This window comes from Symsagittifera roscoffensis, chromosome 10 (assembly GCF_963678635.1).
Source record: "Symsagittifera roscoffensis chromosome 10, txSymRosc1.1, whole genome shotgun sequence".
NCBI lineage: Eukaryota > Metazoa > Xenacoelomorpha > Acoela > Convolutidae > Symsagittifera > Symsagittifera roscoffensis.
Window position 1 is genome coordinate 39017200 of NC_087071.1, and position 20311 is coordinate 39037510.

Here is a 20311-nt window from a genome sequence, read left to right on the forward strand (position 1 = left end):
ACATTTGTTGTATATTTTTATTGAAATTGTCAAGACAATACTCAAGATTGTCATCAGCATGGGACTAGGGACATGGGAGGCATGACTGGAAAGAGGAGAAAGAATGGGGGTAGCAGCAGTGAGTAAGAGCTCTAAGTGGAATTTACTACAGGGATGGAAGAGTTATAGGTTGTAAATGTGGTTGCAAAAATAGTGGGGCTTTTTTCGGAATCTAAAATTTCAACAAACGTATCAATTGCAGGAATTTAAACTGAGTTTAATGTCAAAAACAGTTTGCATTGAGTCCTCAATGCCCAATTGTGGTGAGATAGATGAAAATCTGGGGCTAAAAACGGGTAGGATAGAAGAGGTGAGGTCTGAGATGGACACTGTAAGTTAAACGAGTAGATTATTGGGGCTAATTTGGTTGACTTATTGAAAGGGGGGACAGGTGGGGAAGCTTTTATTGGTGTTAGGTTAGCTATTCTTATTTTGTATGGTTATATGTTGTCAATTGGTTGAGAAACATTTGTGTTCTTGGTAATTTTCTTTGTCAAAAAGTATTATCGAAAAATCTGCGAAATCAAATGCGATTAGTGCTTCCTTGTACTTTTATAAAGAGTCAAAATGACAAAAGCTAATAAAAAAAGAAAAACGATGAAAATATCCCAAAGTCTTCTCCTTTTTATTTAACAAATTTCTGATCATTTATAAAAAATACTTTCCTTATCGTACCTGGTTAGGTGATCGATGATTTGGTAAAGAAAATTTTCAGTCTGAAAAACTTCAACTATGTTTATTATGAATTCTAAAATTTGCAAAAAAATGCAAAAACTCAGGACACTATTAAAATCTATAGAAAAAGTAAAAGAATTGTTCAAAAAACTTGTATAACTGAGTTTGAAGTGAGCATTCGAAAAGTGATTAGTTTTGCAAATCATTTTTTGTGTTTTCAAAATTATGTGGAGTGAGGTCTATTTTTTTTTTCTACAAATGGTTTGGGTTTTAAGAGGTTTGGATGAAGGGAATTCTGTAGTTTTGGTTAAAGGTTTAGGTGTCCAACTCTTGTTCCTTTTTTTTGGGATGATGGGGGGTTTTTCTGAGGTAGATTGTCTTTAGGCTAAGCGATCATTTGATTTTTTACTTTAAGCTATTATAGTGTTTTTCTTGGTTTTTGGATTCTAACTGTACTCAATATTGTTGGCTGTTTTTAGATTGATGGAGGAGGGTTAAAACTTTTATATGATAATTTTTTAAGTTGTCGGATATGAGGGTTTTGCCTTTTTTGACATGGTGGTCTCTGAACTAAAGTTATAGATCTAGTTGATTTTGGAGTAAGGTCGGCTTATAATAGCAGTGGAATGCAATGAAGAGTGAGATGATTTCAGGAGATCTAATCGGTATATTTCATTGAACAATTAATGAGACATTTTTATAAATTGACTATTGGAGACAGAAGATTGAAAAGTGTCTATCGATTAATAATTTTTCTAAGTATATAACGAAAAAAATTGACTGTTTGGAAAAAATTTGAGAGTGTACTAATTATTCAAATGTTTGTTGGATTTCTACTTTTTAAAATATTTTAGATTGGGAGATAAAATTCCGTATAACTTTTCTTGGTTGATTTCGGATTTTTTTTTTCTAGTGTTAGAAATTGTTTTTGTAATTTACGATTTCTTTTTGTTTTGCAGCTGGTTTTTAGGAGGTTTTGTTGCGTATGAAAATCTCAGTGTCCACCTAAAATAAGTACATGCCACTTTTTTCTACAATTATTCCATTTTTGAGGCATTTCAAAAAAATTTCCAGAAAAGCCGCTTAAAATAATTTTCTCAATAGAAAATGGCGTTGCTTTTTTCACGATTAACTTAATTTTTGTATGAAAAAATTGATTTATAAGGAAATTCAAAGTTTGTTTCATTGTACAAACGATGCGATTTTCGAAGCGTCAATCATATGAGCAACGCTTTGTTTTGCAACCACCGCGATTGTTCAGATCATGTTAGATTTTAATGAAAATTTTATACTATATGTATTAATTTTATCCTTAAGAATAACTCACCGTATCTCTGAGTGCGAGACACTAAATTGATTAATAATACCGGATCATAGGAGTAAACCAAACTCAAAGTTTTCTTGGAATTGGCGAAAACTTAGTTAGAGAAGTCTATTAGACGCACCAGACTAGCAAAGCTCTTTTTTTCTCTAAAAATTTTCAAGAAAGCTATAAGTTTTAAAATTCAAAATTTTTCATTCAAATTAAAAATTAATGTTTTGTTGTTGAACACAAAGCAAAACTATAACGCGATAAAGTATAAGTATCTAGAGGACTAAAAAACACTCTATTGACTAAAGAAAGCTAATAATCAGCTACTTTCAAAGCTGCTGGTTTCATATAAAAATAAGTCAGGAGACCATTTTACAAAAAATCTGATTGGTTTTAAACTAAAATGGTTTAGCGTGTGGTTTATTTCATGAGGTTGAATAAAACTACATATTTTTACTTAAGTCTTTGATTGTTTATTTTTTTCTGATTTGCAACATGTTAAAACTGGACTTAGCTAAAATATTATTCGTCATTTAAAAAATCTTAAGCTTTGCTTGGCAAGAGCTTAAGACTTTTTTGGTAAGTTTTAACTGAAAAATCGCGCTAATTAGCCACGAACACTTTAACTATTTTAACTAAGCTGACTGCACCATGAGTCCTGCGGCAGTTCAAATCACATGTTGTATTGAAATGAAATCGTGATCTGAATCATTTCGAACAGACTTGCAACTTGAAAAAAGTTAAAACTGATTATCTTGAATATAACTCCCATACATGATGACTGTTCACTGGCAGTCAAGCCATTCTTGTTGCAAATCGAAGCAAAAATTAGCTGCTTTCGAAGCGTACATTTTATTTTCTTAGGTTGATGTTCGTTCATGTCGATTTCCCATACCTCCCAAATTACAAAGTGTGTAAGCTGAACAAGCACAAGGAAAAAATTGTTATCTGAAAAAAAAATAACTTCCAGTCTGTTTTTTTCTTGATCAAATTTAACACAAATATTGAGTTGATATTTTTGCAAAAAAAAAATTCAACCTTCGAACTTCAACGTACAAAATATATCACTTTACAATCGTTTCATAGAATACATTATGATTCATACTGTTTTGTTAGACTTTGCTAATTTTGAGAAAACTGGATCGAAGTTAAAATTTGCATTCCGCTGTTCAAAATTTCTTTCGCTGGTAAATTTAATTACATTTTTGAAAGTAGTAGTCGATCACTAGAAACTCAGAAAAGCTCGGAATGGATTGATGACTGCACGAGAGGCAGTTCAATTTTCTATTATATTCGTCATTAGTTAATGAACTGAATACATTCTGCTACTTTATTTACCTAAAATGCGAACAAATAATAGAAAAACATTTAAATTCAGAAAATAGATGGACTTTTTTCAATTGGTTAAATTTTAGACGCATTATTTGGATTTATCACCTACGTTTATAATCTATACACAGAAGAAAGCTAGAATGCGAAAACACTTCGAATTGTTCGAGCAAAAGCAGGACTAAAAAATCTGTGCAGTAAAAGACATTTTTACATTTTACACAAATATTGGTTAAACAGTTGAGACGCATTATTTGAATTTATCACGTGAGTTTTTGATCTACACACAGAAGAATGCTAAAACGCGAAAGCAACTGCATTTGTTCGAGAAAAGCTGGACTCAATAATCTGTACATTATAAGACATTTTCATATTTTACATAACAGTATACACTTTAATGGTTTTGTATATATTTACATAACAGTCTCTAGTTCTAACTTAAACACCCACATACAGAGATAAGTTTTAGTTTTTTTATTTGATACCGCATGAAATTGCATGATCGTCGAACATGATTTTTATGGAGTTATGTGAGTAGCTAAGTCCATTAGTCAAAAGTCAGCTCTAATTAGAGCAATTGATTCAAATGTATGCAAAAACCGGCACAGTGCTGTAAATAGACGGTAATGATATTGTGTTCACACCAGTGAACTCTAAATCCGGGGTTTTAGAATTTAATTTTAGAATGTGGAGCAGTGTCAATTCTGTGCACATTATTACGTCATGCTCATTATGACGTCCTCCAGCTCTGTATCCAATATCATAACTTTTGAGTTTAGTCAACTAGTTTGCCATTTCAATTTGTTCTCTTCAATTATCTATGACTCCATTCTTCCAAGTATTGCCTTTACAGCATGCCTGGTTTGGCATACATTGGCAGGTGGTAGTAGTTGTAGCTCAAGTAGGCCAGCAGTCTGGTCTCCACACTCTTCTTGTACCCTCCAGACTGGAACTCCTTCATCAGTTTGTTCCACTCTCCAGACTTCATCTTGAACAAAAATAAACAAATAACCAAATTAATTAAGAAAAGCCGCTTCCCACCAGTTATTTTTGCAAAAAAAAAAATTTATCAATTCCATCGTTTTTTTTCTGAATGTGAAGGACGGACTAATGGTTAATTGAATACTTACAATGGCTATATATCATAAATCTTATCAAACAATAACAAAATCTTTAAAAGTTCAACAAGAATTGAGCCAATCTGAAAATTGACTCATCCTGTTAAGGCAAAACTTCAGACCCATTTTTCCTTGAAACTGCGAAAACTCGAAATATTGATATAACTACGACAGAAACTGCTTCAATGTGACATATTACTCTACCCCATCTAACTTTTGGTGGCGGTACTTGATTTTGTATCCAAAAAATGAAATAAAAATATTAACAGAACTGAATACAAAAATCCTTCAAGTTCGTGGTCGAAAAAATTATTTCGGAAAACTAAAACTAATAGAAGTACATTTAATTATAATTTGTTGAAAAATATTTAAGGCTGAAATTTTTTTGAAAACAACTTGAGAGCTAAATTTGCGTACACAACTATATTATGTGTAAGTCAAGCATCATTGCTTATATTTCCAAAGCGGCACGGTACGAGTATAATATCAGTTGCTATAAAACAAATATGGGTTTTGAAGGTCTAAAATCAGATATCAAAACATTCAAAAGCAGCATTGCTAGTTCACATGATTTGCATGCATGACGTTTCACCAGCATGGTAGAACCCATCTTTCATCATTTTTTTAAAAAAAAGAACGATTCCTCATTCGTGCTTCTGCGAACTTTTCTTATATTAAAAAGGTGGGAAAAATCCAAGATAAGACTTTTCTGATTTGCTCACCTCCATGTTTTCCTCGATGATGGCACGGACCTTCTGCGTGAACGAATTCATCTCGCCGTCTTCACCTTCATCTCCACTTTGAACCTACATACAGATAACCGTTAATCGCGTCATTACTTTTGCTGCATGGATCAAACTTTCGAAAAATGGTTAATTTTTTTCCAATACATGCCACAGCACTTTTTGGTGGGCAAGTGTTTATTTTGAGGTAATATTCAGCCGCTCAAACTTTGAAACCATGTTATCTTTCATGAACAATCAAAGACATTCATGAACAATCAATGACATTCATGAACAATCAATGATTTCAGTGATTTAATTCTCATAATTCATTTCAAATTCATATCTGATAGCCTCATATCAATGTCGCATACCATGTTTTCTTTTATCATTTCACGATGATCATAACAATTTATCTATATAAATGTCTCACTGGAGGTGGGTTTGTGAGTATCTCTCTGATCTCGAGGAGGAGGTCTTCGAATCTGTCGTGGAACAGAGCCATGGCCCAGGGCTCCTCGAAGTATGTGTAGAAGTCCTTTATCAAACCCTCTTCGAATCTAGCAACAAACAAATAGTCTCGTAGTTTTCCACGAAAAAGTTTTTTTATGAAAAAGCTTTCGGTACAATTTATATTTGATACCATAGAACAACCCATAATTTAAAAAAAAAACAATTTAGAGCTCGATTGTATCGCAAAAATAGATCATCAAATCCGGAAATTGTCAAATACGGTACTATGTTGCGTTATTTTAAACAATTAAAGCCGAAAAAATAGGCAATTATCACTGACTCTAACCTAGACACCATCCTATTCAGCAACTTCTCATTCTTCCCATACAGACACAGAATATTCCCACTCCTCAGAGCACTCCTCTTACTCCCATTATGTCCCTCCCCTCTCTTATTCACACAAGTCACCGTCTGCACTGTGCTGTAGTTGTTCACGTGGATCATGAAGTAGCCAGACTTGTCTCCTTTGGTTGGTTCCTCGGATGTTTCAAGAGAGCCAGTGACGTACTCTTTGCCCTGGAACAGGAAACGAATGCTTTCTACTATTAATGTAATTACTCTTAATGCATTGCTGCTCATCAAGCCGCACAACTTTTAAGACTGGACGCTTTTATTTACAAAATTTCTTTTGTTATTATAAATGGCTGCCAGCGATGAGGAGGTGCAGACCAGATTTTTGTGATAGTTTCTAACTCATGTACAAACAACAACCGTATACATACATAGTTCGGTTCCTTCCTAGCTTCTTCCACCCTCTTCAGTAAGTCCGGCTTCCTCACACACAAGTACTCAAACTCCCCCGGCAACACACAATACACCACAGTTGGCTTGGAATAAATCGGAATCATGTTGTTCAGCTGCTGTCTCATGTTGTCGTCTTCCCCTTCAAGGTCGAAGTCATCTTCCGTGTCATTGGGTTGTTCAATTGTGGGGTCAAACAGACGAAGCATCGAGTGCGCCAGCTAAAATCACAGATTTTAGAAAAAAAATTTGAATTGTCCATGTGAACTATCTTTCCCCTAATTAGACCATGTGAACAAAATGCCCTTCTAAATAAACTATGAGAACAGTTTTCCCCCTATTATTAAATGACAAATTCAATCAGTAAGGCCTGCATGTACTATGCTCACATTTGATTGCTGATAGCAGCGCAAGAAAACTTATAGCCAACAGCACTTTCCTTGCTCATTTTTTAAGTATAAAATAGGAGCAATCGACACACTAATTAAGCATTCTACAAAAACTATTACACTACAAAGAGAGATCGCAAACAAATAAGCAAACTTGCCTCCGACCCGACTTGGTGTGAGTTGAAGTTAGCGTGACTCCACTGGTCTGCGTGGTATCTCCTACTGAATTTGGTGAGCGGTCCAGCCGCTCTGACACAGACGTCATTGGTGTGGAAGTCACTGTCAATCACCAGGCGACTGTCGAACACCAGACAGCTGTCATTCACCGCTGAAATATGCGACATGCTAGAAAAAAGGAGTTTCCAAAAAAAGGAAACGGTAGAATTTCTCAACTTCGTGTTACACTCTTCCACAGGGGCGAATCTAGGATTATCTCTAGGGGGCGGATTGTTTTTAAAATTCAAAAATTTTGGCGACATTTTTTTATAGGTTGACTAAGCTGATTTTCCTAGCTCTACCAAGGCACTAAAAAGATCCTGTTTTGGCCACATTTTTCGCGCAGCAGGCAAAACTTTGAAAAAATAGGCAAAAAAAGCGTTTTGAGACACTTTTGGAAAATTTTGACTAAAAAAATCGCATTTTTTTTTGCGCATGCTTCACCCTCTAAATTAGTAAGTATAGGCGCCACAGGCGCCTTTAGCCAAAACAGAATACCTCAAATTAGTACAAAGGGGGACCCTTTAGGTCGCTATGTGGTCGAATCCCTGAGGTTCGAAGCGCCTGCAGCCCCTCCCCCTATATCCGCTGTTGATTTCATTATTCTTTGGTAAATGAGACCAACTTCAGACTCTTTGTATTTTGCAAGTAAATTAAAAGCTATTAATCCAGATTTTTAGATAGCGTCTATTCATAAATACAAACTATAAGATCAACAATCCACTAAAAAAAACTAAGTCAAATTATAGATATCATTATTTGACTTTAGATTCAGATCAAACGCCCATACATAACTCATACTTGTTTTAAAATAACTAAAAACTGTTCGGTTGCCTGATTTCTGAAGACTATTTCTTAGGGATTTCATGTATCAATATTTTTAAAAGAATTTACATTGATACCCTAAAGGAGGATGCTGACTTACCCTTGAAAGCGTGGAAGTCGACCCTCTTATCCTGGAATGAGATCACACACTGACAAGAATAACTCTCCCACTCCCCATCCACTTTGAGAGACACTTCACACACTGGGTGATCAGGGGTGGAGTCAGACTGTCGCCAGCTGTACAGCTCACACTTATCCAACACACGCACGCCATTCTTCGTCAACATTGAATCGATTAGTTCTTCAACCTAAAATACAATCGAAGAGTCATTTGAAAAATCCCAGGTTTTGTACTCAACTGATCAAAACGCCACTGATAAAGCCGAGAACTTCTTTTCAACCCTCAGCGCAGTTGTTCGAGGGTATCTGACTGCAGCTGTCATGGGATAACAGGTTCGAGCTTTATCGGATACAAAAATTATTCTAACTCGACATTCTGAAAAAACTCCCGCAAAGAGCGATCCGAACTTATCCCTCCGTACGATTCGCTCGCAAATATTTACCTCGTGGTTATAGTGTGATAGTGTGTGGTAACGAGCTCTCACTTGACCTCTAGCTTCAGGTCTACCACAGCCTTACCAAGTTTGGCCGCAATAGTGGTACCACGTGAAAGTTCTGAATGCAAAAAAAATGAATTTGAGTCGCAAAAAAAAAGAATTTCGCTGAACAAAATAACACTATCTGGAATGTGGGATAACACAAATGGATTATCCTTGACAGGACTGCTAAGGCCTACAGCTTCCTCGGTGCTGGGGATTTTAGCAGACCGGTTTTTTAGCAGACTCAGAACAATTATAAAATGTGATAGCTTTTTTCAAACGCGGCATTGTCTATTAGCGAACGCTTGCTGCGCTGCGCTTCAATTCAACATGAGTGTTATTGCGCGTAAAACTTTATTTTGCCGCTAATTTAGGCTGCTGTGTTTTTGAAGCTGATAGTTTTGTTGATAAATCGTGAGATAACTGTCTTAATTGGGGAAGTTTGGCCCCAGACTGAGCCTCTCTTTGAGTCTGTCAATCAAATATCCATCTCTGTAATAGGTTGGTCTGCTAAAAGACTCATTTTTCAATTTTTATGCCAAAAGATTGGTCTGCTAGAACCACTTTTTTTCTTTAATTTCATTTATATAACCCCAAATATCTAATTGGTTTCGCACCTGTGGGTTGTTGAAGCAAGTGGGTTCGCCCTCTTCCAACTCCCTCCTGGCCAGAATGATCTTGTCCCCCTTCACTCCATTATTCAACAGCATCCTCACACACCCATACATGTCCACTGTACCCCCTCCTAAACAAACAATTTCAGTGAAAATTAAACAATGGAGACAAGAAAATTTCCATTTTTATAACCATACATTTTTCCATAAAACTTTTTTGCAGAAGTGAATGAAAAATTGCAGAAAGAGGTTCCTCACTTTTCAGAATAGATGTTTAATGATCGAATGTAAAGGAAGAAGAAATTACCTAATACTACCACGTGATCAGTTGATGGCGCAGTGAGGTGGGTGCGCACATAGTAGAGTAAATGGTCTGCTTCAAAGTCGTCGTTGATCGTGAACACATTAGGGGGAGCAGAGACTGAAAAAAGTGCAAACTGAGACACATATGAAATCTTTCTGAAGTTACTCTTTTATTAATTCCTTCATCAGCCCAAAACTGGTTTTTACAATTGAATAAAACTTTCCTTGTGGATCAAAAGGAGAATTATTATTTGAATCACTATCACTTATAATCATCTAACTTGTTTCTAATGACATTTGATTTTCTGATCTTGCAGCGTTATATTTCACAACACAAACCATCAGTTACACCTTTTGGCTGTTTATTTTCATCACAAAAGAACCAAATGCACCAAAAATTTCAGTCATCAACTTTCTTCAAAAATTCGAAAAATGACTGATTTCCCAGCTTGATTCTTTCAAATTCATTGATAATACTAAACTCTGATTGGCTAACATAATTTTCTAGCATTCGATACTTCTGGCTTAAAGGATCAATAATATTTGAATACGAGACAATTAGCGGCGTGAAAGTTCTGAGAGATTAAACTGACCTTCAAGAAACCCTTCCATAGAATAACCTATAGAGTACAAAATATACTAAATTAAGTAACATCAGTTTTTCCGATACTTTCCAAAGTATTTCAACAAACCATTCAATAAAAAAATACTACAGATAGTTTCAGAAGAAACCGTCTTTCCCAACGTTTATAAATTTGAAAGAAAAGTGATGGATTCATTTTAAAAGCGTACTTGCATATTGGCTAAATGATGCACTTTTCTTAGTCAGCAGTTACACCACTTAACCCTTGAACCAATCCGCAGGTTAATTAATTAAGCCTAACTTGAAAACCTGCAAATTGTGGCACACATGCGAATTTCGAACCGACAACCAAATGATAGCTTGCAAACTTCACTACCACTTGCGCCACAATTAGCAGCAAAAAGTTTTTGAAATAGACAACAGTTACACTTTACTCACAGTCCTTTCTAATCTCGTCCTCATCTTTGTTTCCATACATGCCAAGTGGGAATGGGATCTGGTACTGGTTGCCAGTGGCCAACACCAGATGGTCATAAGACAGTCCCTCCAGTGCGCCTGTTAATTAAACCTTTTTTCTCCACTATCGTTTTCCTATACTTGACAAATCAAACACAGGTGAAGCTGAGCTTCGCACCATTTGCAATACCGAAACAAGAAAGCTGGTAAGTGGGTAAAAAATTGAAAATTACGAAAAAAAACTAGATCCATCAAAATGAATAAGGCTAGTTTTGAAAAAAAAACGCCAAGGCAATAGAATGTGACGTTTTTAAGATTTTATCGGTCGTCAGAAAAAACTTACAAAGCGGTAAAAACCAAATAAACCTAAGAACATATGAATGAGGCTACCATGCCGATATAATATAGGCAGAAATCTATTCAGCCTAAAAAAAAGAAATTGAAAAAAAGCCGCAAAAATTCAAAAGAATTTATTGCAGGGTGGCCAGTGTCTGAGAAGCCGCAGGCACTTACGGCACTGATATTCGCACAGATGAAAATAAATACCAAGAACTGACATTTTTTGAAGAACTATCCTTTCTAACGACTCAGTAAAAAAGCGCAGCGATGAAAAAAACTCGTGGCACTGATATTCTTTTGCTGACACTGACAGATCACGCTTCGCACTGATTTGGCACTGATACCGCGGCCACCCTGCATTAAGTCCCCCTCACACTCAAAACACACATGCAAAAGACGAAACATGAAGCTATAAAGCCAGTTAAATATAAGCCAAAACTTATCAAGTGGAAGAAAGGAAAAAAAACAAAAACCGAAAAAATATTGTTGTCGTGAAATCTATAGGTAATGAGCAAAAAAAGGAAGCATTTTATAATGTCGTGCATCAATGTACCACCTACTCAAATATATAACGTCTTTTCAGAAATTTATGACAAGAGAAACCTCAGCGCCTACACAAAGCAGGTGGCTTGCATCTGAAGAAGAAAATCTGAGACTTCAAAATTTCAAGATAACTTCTTTATATTTGTCGCACCTTAGTTAGGAGATATCAATGTTTGACATTTTGTTCAAGCTTTCTAGCCTTTGTTGTGGAGTGTGGACTGGATGTGTATGCGCTTGCTCTTTCTGTCTATGTGGACCATGTTGCCAGTGACCACTGTGACCCAACTGCGAAGACACATTCGAGAGAGACGCTCACGGGTGAAGCTCAGGCTGTAAATAAATCAACACTTAATCATCACTGATGATGTAAATGACTGTTAAAGTCAATGAAAATGAACATAGCCAATCGAAGATTGGAAAGGATTAATGAAAGAGTGTAAACATAAAAACATTAACTTTGAAAAAGTCTCAACTTTCGAATTTCAAAGAAAAAAAATAGATGCCCTGTAATCTCTTTGAATTCATAGAACAATTTAAGATTGGTGCTTTTTTGATAACATAAACCCAACTAGAGAAAACTGGATCAATAGGTGAAGTTTTAATTCCGCTGGAAAACTAAAAATATAATTCCAATTTCAAAATTAGAAATCGTTCACGTTTTTTCGCGCCAGTTCCCCGTTCGTATTTGGAGAGTGCTATTAACGTCACTTTCAGCAGTTGAAATTAAATTGAACTCAAAAAGTGCATATATACCTAAAAGCATTCATAAAAAACACACCTGTAGTTATTAGACTTTTAAGACTTTTCCTGGCTGGAAAAAACCGAAACAGAATCAGCAAGACCTATATAAAGGTCTTCACTTCGTTCGTTACTCTTAAACATTAACCACTAAAACTGTTAAACATTAATATTGGTTATCTAGAGCAAATAATATCAAAGATTACACAGAGGCAAAGCTTCGAAAACACTAGCCAGAACACGACAAAGCAGTTCTATCAAGCGCAATACAAAAAATTAGAAATAAGCCTCGAATTAGTAAAAAAAAAATGGGCTACGTGTAAGATTTGAACTTTTGACCTAGATATTAAGAGTCTCACACACTAACCATTCAACCAACTTTAATAGGCATCAAACACTAGCTATAAATACAAAAGAACAGATGCTATGCATTTTCCAATGCTACAGTGAAATTTCCAAACAACTGAACACTTTTAATGAACAATATTTGACAGGTAGGTTTAAAAAAACGAGGGTTATAAAAATACACTAAGCTGATCGCAAGTGTAATCAGAACAAGAAAAAAAACAGGGTCAAGGGGCAAAATTTTATTCCGCTGGGAAATCCAAAAAACTAAAATCCACTAGAAGTCGAAACTAGAAGTCGTTCACGTTTTTCCGTTTTCGTAAATGAAGAGCGCAAGTGTCCAAAATTTAAGCAGATGAATTTGAATCTAACTCAAAAAGATATTATTTATGGCATGCACAAAATGATTAACATTTATGAATGCACTGCTGTAGTGATAAGAGCATTATAAGACATTTTTCGCGAAAAAAAAAATAATTAAGACCTACATAAATTATAATAATGAACGCTCTTTTAAAATTAAAACAGAATCAACACCAATATGCTTGAAAGAAATCAGTTGGGTGCATGCGGCTCCATCTGATTTCAATACACTAACTGAGCGAGAGGCTCTACTTCGAAAAGTTGGGTACTTCCAGGCCCAACATAATCCAAAGTACAAAACTGATTAAGAGTGCGTGAACATACATCAGCTCAGAAACATAGTATGAAAGCGGGTTTAAGACTACGTTAACTTGTTATTTATAACTATACTTGTCCTCGTGAATGAGAGGTTTTGATAGGATATGGCCGTTGACCTTGTGATAATGTTTCACAAATATTTTACTCCTGGTTATCAGAACAGGCTCCTTTTTCTTTCCCTACGTGCAAATCTTTATAATAAGCTTTTCTGTTCACTTTGACCAAGTGTTACAATCATAGCCAACAGAAAGTTGAAGAAAAACCAATGAACGCAAGAAAACAAACAAAAAATACGTTATTTTGATCAGAAAAAACTGTCGTATTTTTTCAATTGTCCACTTAAAAAAAATGGATGGCTTTAATGATCTTTAAAATTCTAGAACAATCCATGATCGACTTTTTTTGATAAAATCAACCCAGTTTGAGAAATCTGGATCAATATGTAAAAAATTTTATTTCGCTGAGAAATTTGATAATTAAATTTCACTTTCGAAATAAAAAGTCGATTAAGTTTTTCGGGACTTTTACAATTTTGCTGGTCGATAATGCAGTTTGCCTTCTTTTTAACAATGGAAAAGAACTGAACTTTTAAAAAAGTAAAAATCAAACCGCGAAAAATCAAATTTGAACGTGAACAGATTTTACGACTTCCTGAAATAAAAACAAAAAAAGGTCTTCAACACCTATATAAACGACTTCTCTAAAATGGTCGGTCGGCCCTTAGAATAAGAACCGCTGATAAAACTCTTAAGAACTTGTGCTGATATCAAAAACACGATACATGCTTAAAAACGTATGAGAAAACTAGATCCAACACTTCATTGGTCCCATTCTGTGGTCGGTTTTGTTTGTGAATAAATTCATTACACGATAAGACTGACTGACTCGTAGATTACAACATCGCCTTCGTCAAATCACAAGACGAAAAAGACAGTCTACAACTGAATTAAGCTTGTGATCTGCTGTTTTGTCCTCTCTTGCAGCTCGAAAAACTGACCTGGCTTGGCTTAGCCAACACGCTGATTAATTTTTTCATGCTAGTGAAAAATATTCCACACATCACAAGATGTGTACGTCATGAGAAAAACTAAATATAAAACTTGTTTGATTGGCCAGAAGTTGTGGTCTGATCGATCTATTTTTATTTATGTTGGTTGTGTGATAAGTGGACAATGAAGCTAACGTTATACTATCAAACAACAAAACAATGCGAGAAAACATATGCGATAAAGCACTAGACTGATCAGAACATATCTATCACCGAACTGGGCTCGTGAAATGACCATTTTGACCCCTAGGGCATTTTAACTTACTTAAAAAACTAGTTTGCATGCAAAAATGAGGTGGCGAAAATGAGCCTGGGAACCCAAACGGCAATTTCAAGTCCAATGAAAATTATCTTACTTCAGTTAAGAAATTGTAACTTTCTTTGAAAACTCTCCATACAATATTACCTTGTAGACAGCATTTCCTGTGCCTCCTTTGAGACTGGCAACTCCCCTGGCAATCCATGTGGAGACACCAATGTCACATTGTTGAACCTGAACAGACAGAATAATTAGATTAACAGGATTTCTACAAACAGTCCCGACTAGAAATAATCTAATAACTCTTGAGCAGAACTTAATAGAATCATGATCTCTTGAAATAGGTTTTCTTTCAACATTCATGAGACAACTTGCAGGCTGATGTTCTATAAATTCTAGGATCCAGGGTAACTTGATTTACTCAATGATAAAATCAAGACTACTTTCCAGCTTTTTGTCAAACAAGAAGTCAATATTAAGTAAATTGACTCAATTTAGAAACCCTAGCCTTAAAAAAAAAGATTTTATTAAATCACCGAAACACTGAATACGATATAGTTCAAAATTGTTACAGAACAGTATTCTCTATGAACCCATTAAAACTACAACCCGACAAATGTAATCCGAGAACTCGCCTCAAATGTGCACTGAACACCAGGGACTCCAGAAACGCCAGGCTGGTGTCAGATGCTCCCACCACCACTATTCTGGCATTGATAGCTATTTTGGGCTCCAGAACTAGTTTTCGGTTGAGAGAGTACAGCGCGAATGGGTGTGTTTCCCTCAGTACGCGCTCCGATGGAACGTTGCCTAAAACAAGATTAAATAACTACATAATTTTTCGGGCCAGAAACCTTCCGTCGTAAAAAAATGAGTTTGGTTAGACTTTTGAACTACTTTTGTTTCGGTACCGAAAAAAATCCAAAATTATGATAAATATTTTTAGCTCACTTGTGGCGGTACTTCTTGAGTTTTATACACAAACGACTTGAACTTTTTAATTAGAAGGGTTGAGTTTAGTGATTTCGGATAGCATTCTGTGATGTAAAACTTTCATAGGAATCTAGCAATACAACACCAAAAACGTAAATATATTTTTTAAACTCTGAAGGACTGAGTGCTTTTGCTGCATTTTTACGTAATTCAAATTTCTGAAGAAGGTGAAATGAGTCTTACCATGTAGCATATGCAGTGGATATGATATCTGTCTCCTGGGTCTGACAGGTACCATCTCCCCCAGACACGTGACTAGAGTGTGTCTCGCTTCCTCCTCGGAGTACTCTCTCTCCCCTGTCTCCTCATTGTATTGGCGGGAGAACACTGGGTAGTACAGACACGACTTACCATCCAGACGCATCACTTCCTTAAATTTGGAAGTTGTTTTGATAATTTGATGTAGATAAAGTTACTATCACTAGCATTTGTACCATTAAATTTTACATCCGAAATGCAATACTGGTTATTCGGCACAAATATGGCTCGATAGGAAAAACAACTCGTAGGAAATCAAAAAATTTGGAAGCTCGACTTCCTCTTTTGAAATTAGAAAAAAGCAGGTAGAATCATGAAGTCTTTTGAAATGTCTTCGTGAAAATTAGAGACACAAATTTTTTAACTGAAGAAACTGAAAACTAAAGAAATTGTATGAGGACATGTCATTTTTTGCCTAAATGTTTCAGCTAATTCAATTGCAATAAAAAAGAACAAGTTAAACAAGGATAGCCGGTTACTGTGCAAGTACAGAGAACGTTACGACCACAGTTTTAGAAAAATACAAAAACATTTTTTTTTTTCAATTTAGTGTCGTTTTTTTTCCACATGGTAAGATAAAAAAATCTGAACGAAAAAGACGACTTAGGCATATTTGACAGTCATAGTAAAAAGGACATTCGGAAAACAGTTTGTGAAGAAAATTGACTAGAAAACCGAAAAAAAATAGTTTAAAAAAAATTGCAGAAATTTTGAAATTTTTCAACTTTGTTTACAAAATGGCGCTAAAAAACTTCAAAAACTGCTTTTATTTGAGTACAACTACGTTCTCACGGCTTAAAATAGGCTTAAATAAGCAATTGTAAGCCTAAACGCGCACACCATACTAGGGGCCCAGCTGAAAGCTGGAGAGACCTGTTTGATTATTTTAATACTGATTATTTTAAAATTGTTTTAAAATTTCAGGTTTCTCAAGTCGATAGCGCCCTTCCTACGCAAAAAAAGTGAAAGAGAAGCTTATGCATTCATTGGTAACGCTTTGGTAAAAAGTTTTCATGAGGGAACTTTTCAAGTCCATAGGTGTTTCCTTAGACAATAGGGGCCCAGCAGGAAGCTGGAGAGACCTGTTTGGTTATTTCAGAAAAAACGTTATACAAATTTTTGATGAAATCGAATTAGCTAGCGCTTTTTGTTTTATTGAAAAAACGAGTTTGAAAAAATGTGGGTGGGGGTGTAAGGTTAGCGAAATCGCAGATAAGGTATTTTTCATTTTTCTAACGACTCTTTAATTTTCGAATTAATTAAATTTTGTCCAAGCATTGCAAATATGACTATAATATGTTGACTATAACTGACATCACAAAAACGTTCTGGAACAAACCGACCTGATTAAAGAGAACTAGCGTAACTCGTGCAACTTCTCGTTGGACTTCTTCGAACCATACAAAAAAACTCAACACAAAGCCAATAGCACCAAGCAAAAGCGAGAAAACGTAAGCATAGCGGATTCCATTGTCTAAAAAATACACACAATAAGTATATTGAATCTTTGTTCCAATGCCAAAAAACTTTTAAAAAAACTTTTCCTAAGTGTACAGCTCTTCCCCGAGACAAATTAAGGACCAGCCGCTTGGGCAGGGGAGTTTCCTACAACCTGGTCTATCGATTAAACCCTTAATCCCAAATCTGGATGGGTAGTTTTTGAAGAAATCGAAAAAGTTTGACAAAATGGCCTTAAAACCGAAAAATTGACTATTCCTAAGTGTATAGCTCTTCCCCAAGACAAATTAAGGACCAGCCGCTTGGGCAGGGGAGTTTCCTACAACCTGGTCTATCGATTAAACCCTTAATCCCAAATCTGGACGGGTAGTTTTTGAGGAAATCGGAAAGATTTGAAAAAAGGCCAAAAAAGTCAAAAAAGTGACTTTTCCTAAGTCTATAGCTCTTCCCCTAGGCAAGTTAAGGACCAGCCGCTTGTGCGGGGGAGTTTCCTACAACCTGGTCTATCGATTAAACCCTTAATTCCAAATCTGGATGGGTAGTTTTTGAGGAAATCGATAATTTCCGAAAAAATAGGCAAAAAAATCAAAAAAGTGACTTTTCCTAAGTCTATAGCTCTTCCCCTAAGCAAATTAGGGACCAGCCGCTTGTGCATGGGAGTTTCCTACAACCTGGTCTATCGATTAAACCCTTAACCCCAAATCTGGACGGGTAGTTTTTGAGGAAATCGAAAATTTCCGAAAAAATGGGCAAAAAGTGAAAAAAGTACCGAGTTGTGAAGCTTTTCTAAGACCGTAGGGGGTGGGGTAGGGTAAAAATTGCCCTAAATTTCATGCAAGCAGGTAAGTGAAACGCTACTGAATCCATTGGTACCACTTTTATGAGAATCTGACGGGTAGTTTTTTGGGAAAGCGAATTTTTCGAAAAAGCGTCTCAAAAAAAAATAATAATAAAAAAAAAACCAGATCTCATCTGGAAAAAAAAAACGTTTTCATAATACTTGTTTAATAAATCAAACAGGAATTAGTTCCAAATTAGACCAAAAATCAAAAATTTCAAACCGGCTTTTCTCGACACTGAAAAAAATACTTTTCAAATTTTTTAAGATCGTTCGAATCACAATTAAAAGGACTTTAATATGATATATCACTCGACCTATTGCGATAAATATTTGTGGTACCTGATTTTGCGTGGAAAACAAAAAAAAAACACCCGAATACACAGTTCCTTCCCATTTTTCAAATGCTCGGAACATAAACTTTTAATTACATTCACGGTATATCAATGGATACACATCTCCCAACAGATCATTTTCCGCACCAACAAAGTTTAATAATTTATTTAGTACTTCCAGTTATGATGCCAAATTTTACAATCGGCTTTTAAACTCTATAATTAGTTATTTTGGGACTGACCTTCACGAATGTCCTTATTTCCACATTTATTAAGACTTTAATTTATTTTGTATCCACTACCAGATTAACCAACAATTCTTATTCACCTAAATTTTGTATTTCCTAGATAATTTTCTACCAAAAACTGAATTACCTTCAGGAATGTCCTTGTTAGATGGTGGAATATCGGATTCATCACCATATGGTGCAGATGTCCATGTTCACTCCTCTGATGGTGCGAATAGTACACAAAGTCCTCTATGTTGAAACAACTCTTCAGATACTCTATCTGTTCCTCCTGTCTCACTACACAGATTCCCACCACTTGTTTGGGGGAGTTGGGCAGACCAGGACCTCCCACACAGGCTGAGAAGGCGTGTAGAGGGGTGCCGTCCTAAACACAGTACCAACAAATTACTTTAGTGATCTTTATATTCAGTAGTTTTGGTTGAGAAATAAGAACATAGCCAACATACAGTTGGAACACCACTCTGAAACAATCGTTCGATAATGAAAAATTTTATGACAAAGCCAACGTCAGAGTCGATGAGTAATTTTTGGTGCCATAAAACGGAAAACGGCTCTACTTTTCCGAACCATGTCGGCATTAGTTGAATCGTTCTTTCTAAACATAAATACAGTGCTCAGAAAAACTCTGCGCACTTTCGCCGTTTTGTATCATTAGAAATATTATAACTTGAAAATTAAATAACAGTTATACATACAATCAAAAACTGATTTTAACTTGTCATTTAACAATATTGATGATTGGAATAATACAAACCTTGTCTCTCCTGGCCTCGTTGTACTGTCTGACATCAGCCAGCATCCTATCTCTGTGCTCCAGTCCAGCTGTCAGTCTCTCTATCTGGGCCAGATCAGCCGACAGACACGGACGCACCTCAAAGTCACTGGAACATAACAAACCCAACATAAATTTAAAAATTACTCTATCATTTTACAACTTACTTAACCCATGATCCGTGCTCGTTGCTTGAGGGTGAGGCAACATTACCCAGCCCAGAAAAATAACCAAAAAAATTGCATGTAGTTCTCAAGCAGGGGCACAACAGCGGTTCTCAAGGATGAGCTGAAAATCTCGTATGTTGGCCCATCCCTTGTGGAAAAGAATAGTCCTAATGAGTTTGGACAACGTTTCGTCAGTTTGTCGAGAGAACTCCACAAAAAAGAGGAGACAAATGGTTACAGGCGACAATTCTTAACAATAAGTACAGCGGCACTTCGATTCCCGCACACAAACTTTCATGTCGAATTTAAGCGCAGCAGAGCAAGTGGTCGCTACTTGCCGACGATGTCCGGTCAATATGACTAAAGCTGTTAAGACGACCTCTTTTGGTGGGATTTTAATACGGCGCTCTACGCAATTCTCCAATTTGATTTCTGAGAAATACAATTTGCTCAAATTCAAACAGCTCATTTTAAATGTAATAACATTTATTTGTCGCCTTAATATCTAGTCGTCTTAATGTCTTGTCGTCTTAATGTCTTGTCGTCTTAATGGCCTGTCGTCTTATTTACCTATCATCCTTGCCAATACCTTGTTACGAATTGTCTTATGTTATCAATTGTCACCTGTTACATGTTATACCCCAGTTTATAAAAAAAAAGTTCAGGAGACCTCCGAGAATCAGTTTTGTAAAAAAAAACACAAAAAAGATCCACATTTCTATCGAAAAAGCTAACTCGAATTCCAATAAAATTACAACAAATGTTATGTTTCGGGGCTTGCCGTAACACAAACTAGTTCGCAAATTTTTATTAGCTCCCGGTCCTGATCCACGCCTGACCAACCTTGGGGAA

The 20311-nt window shown here is 35.8% G+C and overlaps 3 protein-coding genes across 6 annotated transcripts in view; all 3 read right to left on the minus strand.

Moving 5' to 3' along the window:
* The window catches only part of LOC134855437 (adrenodoxin-like), a 327732-nt gene that overhangs the window by 194886 nt on the left and 112535 nt on the right, over positions 1-20311 (minus strand). The gene's annotated exons all lie outside the window — the stretch shown is intronic.
* The window catches only part of LOC134855234 (cilia- and flagella-associated protein 61-like), a 96439-nt gene that overhangs the window by 32679 nt on the left and 43449 nt on the right, over positions 1-20311 (minus strand). Inside the window, exons 16-26 of one of the 4 annotated variants that reach the window (XM_063871693.1) lie at positions 19275-19401; positions 18645-18884; positions 15564-15750; positions 15023-15197; positions 14535-14621; positions 11516-11646; positions 10417-10533; positions 9400-9513; positions 9096-9223; positions 7980-8187; positions 6997-7166 (exon numbers count right to left, since the gene is read on the minus strand). The exons of 1 other annotated variant lie outside the window; for it this stretch is intronic. In XM_063871693.1, coding sequence (XP_063727763.1) covers positions 6997-7166; positions 7980-8187; positions 9096-9223; positions 9400-9513; positions 10417-10533; positions 11516-11646; positions 14535-14621; positions 15023-15197; positions 15564-15750; positions 18645-18884; positions 19275-19401 — 1684 coding nt within the window. The remainder of the gene's footprint in view (positions 1-6996; positions 7167-7979; positions 8188-9095; positions 9224-9399; positions 9514-10416; positions 10534-11515; positions 11647-14534; positions 14622-15022; positions 15198-15563; positions 15751-18644; positions 18885-19274; positions 19402-20311) is intronic. 2 more of the 4 variants (XM_063871695.1, XM_063871696.1) reach the window with 2 other exon arrangements.
* Positions 3381-6897, minus strand: LOC134855516 (cilia- and flagella-associated protein 61-like). Its single transcript, XM_063872057.1, has 6 exons — positions 6880-6897; positions 6431-6670; positions 5995-6224; positions 5629-5755; positions 5196-5279; positions 3381-4343 (listed from the first exon to the last, which is right to left on the minus strand). Exons 1-6 carry the CDS (start codon positions 6895-6897, stop codon positions 4203-4205), a joined length of 840 nt encoding a protein of 279 aa, XP_063728127.1. The 3' UTR covers positions 3381-4202.